The 7746-nt window shown below is 36.2% G+C and overlaps 1 protein-coding gene across 1 annotated transcript in view; it reads left to right on the top strand.

Annotated features, from left to right (window-relative positions):
• LOC107699794 (succinyl-CoA ligase [GDP-forming] subunit beta, mitochondrial) overlaps positions 1 to 7746 on the top strand; it is a 124310-nt gene that overhangs the window by 79061 nt on the left and 37503 nt on the right. Inside the window, exon 9 of the mRNA XM_016501188.1 lies at positions 332 to 474. Within this exon, the coding sequence (XP_016356674.1) occupies positions 332 to 474 (143 nt within the window). The remainder of the gene's footprint in view (positions 1 to 331; positions 475 to 7746) is intronic.

Genomic DNA, 7746 nt, shown 5'->3' with positions numbered 1-7746 from the left:
ATATATTTGTATATAGCTGTATAGATATAGTTGTATTTTTATGTTTTTACTTGTATTATATTTTTATCATGCATTTGTGACATTTTTGAAGCCTGAAAGCTCCTGTCCATTTAAATTTTAATTACATACAAATAAGCTACTGGCACATTATTAACACATTATTATTAACTGACTGGCACATTATCAATGCATTATTAACTCTCCTTTTGTGTTCCTTGGAAGACAGAAAGGCATACAGGTTTGGAATGACATGAGGGTGAGTAAATGATGATGAAATTATCGTTTTTAGGTGAGCACTTTTTAATGTCCAAAACATGACCTGTATCCATAGTTAATGGTGCTGGCCTTGCTATGGCAACATGTGACATCATCGACTTGCATGGTGGAAAGCCTGCTAACTTCCTGGACCTGGGTGGAGGTGTAAAGGAGAACCAGGTGTACGTAGCCTTCAAGCTTCTCACTGCCGATCCCAAGGTAGGAATGATTATGTCAATCCGAGCTAAAAATGTAAATACCCCTCAAACACAAAGTTACTTTACTTCCACCATAAAATATTAATATAAAGGTGTTTTGAGAGTGTGATAAGAAATAAAAAGTTAAAGTTGATCTCCTTTAACTTCATTACAGTTCTCTATTTAGTACTACTTTTCCGCTCTTTGAAGTTTCCTCCGTCTGAGATTTTGTTGACTCCTTAGGCATCACAAAAGACTGGGCTTGCGGCCGAACCCAGTTCTTTTTTACCATCATTACGAGCTTGCTCTCTGATCAATATCTTTGCTACAGTCACACTTTTCAGCTCTGGAATTGTAAACACACCAAGACACACACACACCTTAGAACTCATCTTTTCTCCAATTCTTTTCTCCCCCAGACATGCACTTGCTGTTGATTACTCGCTCTGGAGCGCAAGGTCCTTTTTCTTGCAGCTTTTACAAGCTGAGGAGTTGTTTCTCAGATAATTATCCTTTTCCGAAACAGACCAGAATTCTTGGCACGTTTCTGATAATTTGCTTGTATTTGTTGTAAGTACACGTCAATATGCACCTGATTTGGTTTCAGCTCAGTGTATTTGTATTCAGGATGCACACTGATATCTTCATAACAAAACTCTGTTTACAAATAATGTGAAACATGGAATTCATCTAGTATCAGGTTCATTGTGCGTCAGTAAACAGGAGTGCTGGGATTTAATAGCACACCTTGTTTTCTGAGTATTCCAGCTTGAAGCAGGAAGACTACGCACATGCAGAAAGTGATTTCATCTAAAGATTGCATTACTACATATTCATATGGTTCTTCTTCTCAGATGGAAGATGCACTTTTGTTTTTTCTAAGAATTTATCAGCAAAGAAAAACAGAGAAGAAAACGATTAAACCTTTTCCAGAAAGTCAAACATTCATTGTTGCCAAGTAACACAAAAAAGGATCTATGTTATAATATTTTGCCCACTGAATCATACTTGATTAGATAAATAAGATTTTGTTGAAGATATTTTCTTCCCATCCCAACCCTATTAAAATAAGATTTTGTTGAATATTTCTCTCCAAGGTGAAGTGTGTAGTTCCAGTCTCCTCCTGTCTCTCCAGCCCTCCTGTCATTAACGGGGTACCTGAAATTTTCTAAACTCTATTGGGGTAGATTGGCGGCCCTCCCCTACAGTCACAAAGTTCCCATTCTGGAGCCTCTGTGTACAGCGATTTGCATTTCACAGAAGCGTTCAGAGCCACCCAGGCTCTGTGGAAGGAATGTTAATTATTGGATCCTCTGGCGGGATGAAATACGCAGTTGGCTTCTTTCATCCATCGGAAATGTTTGATTCGTTTGTTTTAGGAATCTTTTCCCTTGCCTCCTTCAAATCATTCTCATTAATTTAACAATTGATTGATGGTAGGAATCAACCCACCCACGCCTGTCAAAAAATCCTCCAAAAGTGAAATAGAAAGCCAATAACTCAAATGGTCCTAAAACCGACACCTGAGGAACACCGCTCTTCTAGTATAGGAATGTATTAATTTAAGGAATGTTCTGGGGTTCAATACAAATTAAGCTTAGCTGACAGCAGTTGTCGCATAATGTCGATTACCACAGAAAATAATTTTGACTTGTCCATCATTTTTTTAAACAAAAATACATTTAAAATGAAAGCAACCAGACCAGGTAATACACATTAAAATACACTGTTTATAGCCACTAAAATGAACATGATACATGTTAACATAGGACAAACAGAATTACCTACTAAACTGTGTAAAGTAGTAGCTAACTTTAAACTTTGTCATGACAACATAATGCCTATAATACATATGCCAAATGTTTGTGCAAGGATACCAAGAAGAGATGTTATATAACTTCCTTATTTACATAAAGTAACTTGAAGATATTACATTGGTGATGAATTACTAATTTATCCACCTCCACTGTTGTCCTACTGTAAAAGTGATTTAGAAAATTTGACAGCTCAAACAATATAAATTTCGTAAAAAATAAATAAATGTTAGAACTTTAACACAAAGGAGAGATTTTCTGTTAAACCCTCCAGATGCAACAATTTTCAGTTTTGAACTAAGGGTTGAGTGAAATTATATCTGAAGTAATCAACATTATGCAAAATAATATTGTCAAGCTTAAATTTTTTTTAAGCCAGAACAAGTACAGATAGAATTGCAGTGTTGTACAATTGAGGACTTTGAAAGTGAAGCATGGAGTTGAAGCTGATGTACTTTCAGGCTGCCTTCCTTTAGAGTCTGCAGGGAGGCAAATGCATTGTATATATGCACTCCTTTGATATACAAGATTTATTTTATTCTCAGAGAGCCACTCTTGAACTGTCTCCCACTCTCACTTTCTTAGTTTCTCTCCTTTTTTTCATTGGACATGGGGCATTTGCTCCCTGAGTCTTTTTTCTTCCCATCCCAACCCTATTAAAACAGCTTCTCTTTTTATATTTATAATGCTTAAGTTGATAAATGAAGGCAGTACCATAGAAGTATGTGCAGAGTGGACACATTTTGTAACACCTGGATTACATAAGTCAGTCTCTGTCAATAGGCATTGTTCAGGCTCTTTATTTACGACACTGAAATGCAGAAAAAGAGCGATGGAGAACTCTTTACTTTTAAACTTTGTCAACACGCACCATACACGGTGCATAGAAAAGTTTTATCACAGAACATGAACAAAACATTACACATTTGCCACGGTTTTAGAAAAAGCCGAAAGCACCTGCTAGTTGAATCTAAATGGAAACGGCTAAACAATGCCATTATCCCACCCCCTCCCTCCGAAGTTAGATGTGGGAGACGTGGATGGATAGCTGTTTTGCTCATGGCTATTTGGTCCCTATGCAGTGTAGTTTGGAGTAGGAGTGAATTAGGGCTGTGGTGCGTCAGATGTGCTCCCAGGCACTGGGTGTTTGATGAAGGTGCTTGGCTGGGTAATTGTGACCGGTGGGGTTTTCACCTGCCCTGGGTAGAGAAGGCTGCAGCACCGGGTTGTGTGATGTGTATTTGAGGTTAACTAGGAGCCAGCTCTGGGGCTTGATACTATTTGCTGGCCACTGCAAGGTAAATCTGAAACAAATGCTGTTGTGTGTCAGTTCTGTTGGTCGAACCGCTGTGAACATGAATGTTAGAGGTCCCATACAGCACATTAATGTGTTATCTTGGAGATACAACTGACTCATTCTGTCCTGGAGATGACACATGTTTGCTCAGGGCATCATGGGATTGAATATGCCTCTCTAACACTGAAATGGTGCTGGTGCTTGACCGGGGAATCTGCCAGCCTCTCTCAGAACTGGTCCATGTTGAAAGACAGACAATGATGTAACTGACTGCATGAAGTGCTCACATTTTTTATTTATTTATTTATTTTTGGCAAAGTTGAAAGGATTGAACTTGTAACATGCATCATCCTGTGATGCAAGATGCTGTATGTCGCAAGATTGATACTTTCAAACTTGTAAATGTAATTTTTTACAAGTTTGAAATTATTGGAAATATTTTTTAACTTCCAAAATAGTTTAATTTTGCTTCTGTATGCCACTACATCAAACGTTATAACATATTAAATGTATGATATTTTAATTAGATATTTATGATATTTGTAAATCATAACATTTTATTTTAGACCAACAGGGAAAATAAAGTTGAGTTTATGAGTTATGAGATTTAAGAACATACACTTTATATATAGTATTACAAATAAAATGAATTAACAAATAATATTTGTAGGGATGTAACGATGCACCGCGAGCCGGTTGAAAGTCAATTTCGAAATTATACAATCTAATTTAGGTTAAAAACTGCTGGGTGGAAAAGAGCACAGGCAAAGCCTTGGATTGTTTATATGAAGAGATTTATTTTGATTGTGTTACTTTTTTAATTTGATTTGGGGTTTGTTTTAAAATTTCATATTTCAATTTCACAGAGAAATGTTCGGCATTTTGTCCAAGCAATAATAAGAGGACATCTTTTCATCTTTTATAATTTGTCTTAAATCTCATTTTGTTTTTAAAAAAAATGTGAGTAAATCATATTGTGAAATAAGTATCATGAATCGTATCGCATCGTGAGTTAAGTGAATCATTACATCCTTAAATATTTGTAAATAGTTTGTAAATTTTAAATGGGAAATAAAGCAGGGTTTGAGAATGCATGGTTTATATATGATATATATAGTAATATATATATATAGTAATATTTATAAATAAATACAAATCTTAATCAAATTAATAGCAAGTAATTAACACATGCTATATACTACCGTTTAAAAGTTTTGGGTCTGTAAAATGTTTTTAATATTTTTGAAATGTCTCTCACAAAGGCTGCATTTATTTGATCAGAAATATGGTAAAAAAGTCACATGATCCTTCAAAAATCATTCTAATATGCAGATTTTTTTCAAGACAATTTCATGTTAAATAAATAAATGAAAGATTGCTCTGATCTGTCACATATTAGGAGTTAAAGTTAAACGGATCGCAGTTGATCCGTAGTACGTATGGATGAGACCCTACCGTTCGGCACGCACGTGATTCGCAGATTAATTTGCCAATTTAAACCACAAGAAGAAGAAATGAAAGAGAGCTCAATTCGTTACTCATGTGCTGTTCTCGCACACAATCAAAGTGCGCACAAGAGATGTGTTTCAGACAGCGTGGAAATACCGAGTTGGTTATACATACCCATAAAATTACTTCAAAAATCATTCTAATATGCAGATTTTTTTCAAGATTCTTTTACGAGTAGACAGATAAAAAACAGCATTTAATAGACATATAAATGTCTTGTACTTGGGTCTGTAAAATGTTTTTAATATTTTTGAAATGTCTCTCACAAAGGCTGCATTTATTTGATCAGAAATATGGTAAAAAAGTCACATGATCCTTCAAAAATCATTCTAATATGCAGATTTTTTTCAAGATTCTTTTATGAATAGACAGATACAAAACAGCATTTAATAGACATAAATGTCTTGTACTTTTGATCAGTATAATGCATAGCACTGTTTATTTTTATATTTAATAATTTTTGTCATATATTAAATGTTTTTATATCAAGTAATTTTTATATTCAGTTATTATATTGTATTTTATAATTTAGATTATATGTTATTTATGTTCCATTTTAATTGGATTCAAACTTATTTTATCCGAAAATCTGTCATTTCAATACGTGTTCTGTTTCCACAATCACCCATATCTTATCCAACATCCTCAGTGGATGTGCTGCATAATCCTATTGACTCGTTGAGTCCTGCTTCACGGCCAGAAACTCTCGGAGAAGCATGGGGAGAGCATGCTAGTGAGTAAAGCAGGATGGAAAGATGCGGTAGGGTAATGAAAAGTGAAAGAGAGGTTCATGCTGGAGGATGAGAAGCCCTCTTTCTGCTCTCCTCATTACTGTCTGTGCCACTGTCTGCTCAACATTAAGCACAACTCTGGCCTTTATATATCAGTACAAACACACAAATATACTCTCGCTTCCACCTTGCACATACTCCATCATTTGTATCCTTTGGGGCCTCCATGCCCTTGTCATCTCCATTGTGCTGGTGATGTTCGTGTATAATGATCAGTCGTCCCTTGTCGGCTGTCTCAGGCATGGGGGAATCACATTTCCCATTTGTCCCAAACACAGGCAATAAGAGCCAGCCCAGTCTCCCAGCCCCAACATGGCCACCTCAGTAATGGAGCTCATTTCCCCTGCGCCTGGCTGTCTGGCCCCGGACCGCGCTCGACGGAGCCCCGCATCGCCAGATCCTCGGCCCCTGCATTCAGACCATTAATGCTGACTGATAGAACAATGTCTCGCTGGCAGGAGACACATTTATTTTGTGTTCGGGCTGCTGAAGCTCAAGGAGCAGTGAAGAATACATAAGCAAACAATAACTAATCTTTCCACACGTGCTGAATGCGTATGGTGCCCGCAGTCCTGCATCATTTTGATCCCTGAAAGGAAACAAGTAGACCGTGTTTTCTGTTATGTGATTACTCGCTAGTAATCAGTCTACCTGGTTAGGTAGACCCGCAAAACAAGTTAGCTCCTAAGTGGTCGGGAGTTTGGGGGTTTTCTCGCTTTTTCAATATTGTCAACACTTGTTTCAAAACTTTCTTTCCCCCCCATGAGTATGATGGATGATGCTTTACAAAAACCAATAAAACTAAGCTCTGTTCTTTCTGATGTGCTAGCAAGTGAGCAGCAAAGAAGCTGCTTTCAGTATAACCTTGCGTGCATGAAGTCTCTGGAGTATGCTTGTTTTGTTTTGAAAATGTTCTTCACGTAAGGCATTTCTCAAAAAAGGTCTGAGAGCTTGTTATGCAAATTCGATATATATATATATATATTTTTTTTTTTTTAACTAATATTTAAGGAATTTTAAATATTTTAAAAAGGAAAAATAAATAATTAAAAAATAAATGTGTAAAGAAAGTATTATGTTTGCCTTCATATTACTAATAATATAAATGCAATCATTATAATACTTTTGTGTACATTTTAATTACTTTGTTTAACAGTTCTATCTCAATATTAGACAGACTTCTGTTCATATTAGACAGAACTGTTGGCGAAAATAAACAATGAAGAGGGAGAAAATGAGCGCTCCCGGGTCCTACTCGAACAAAATGGCAAATATCGGCCAACATATTGGCATTGGCGATATATCGGTCGACCACTAGTTTTAAACATAAACTACAGCATTGCAAACAGCTCAGATAACAAGTGCATGTCAGTGAATTGAGACTCCTGGCATTTGTATTTTGATTAATGTACCTCAAATATGTTTTATATATAACATAGTCAGGGACGTGCACAGACATTTTGAGGGGCAGGGGCTCAAGTGGAAAAAAGGGCACTTCAGCATCATACTTCATTTCTGACAGAGATCAAAAACGAGGCTGTGAGGGACTGAAATACAGTGTGTTCGATTGATTGTACTGTTGTTTAATAATATGCCTATTGTTCAGCTTCTGAAACGTTCCAAAATCTCTCGGTAGACAAGCTCACATGAAACCGTAAATGACGTGATGGATTTTAAGGGGCAGGGGCTCAAGTGGAAAAAAGGGCACTTCTCATATTTATTTATTTTTTTTCTAAACAAAACATTAAATATATTAGGGGTGTGCAATATTGACAAAAATAGATCTCTATATTTTCTAGGATTTTATCGATAACGATAATTAGACAGTATTTTGCTGAGTGTGTTATTGTGCTGATATCTGATAAGAATAAGGTTGATAAGGA

This window comes from Sinocyclocheilus anshuiensis, unplaced genomic scaffold (assembly GCF_001515605.1).
Source record: "Sinocyclocheilus anshuiensis isolate Anshui unplaced genomic scaffold, SAMN03320099.WGS_v1.1 scaffold951, whole genome shotgun sequence".
NCBI lineage: Eukaryota > Metazoa > Chordata > Actinopteri > Cypriniformes > Cyprinidae > Sinocyclocheilus > Sinocyclocheilus anshuiensis.
This window is presented reverse-complemented; position numbering and strand designations above follow the sequence as displayed.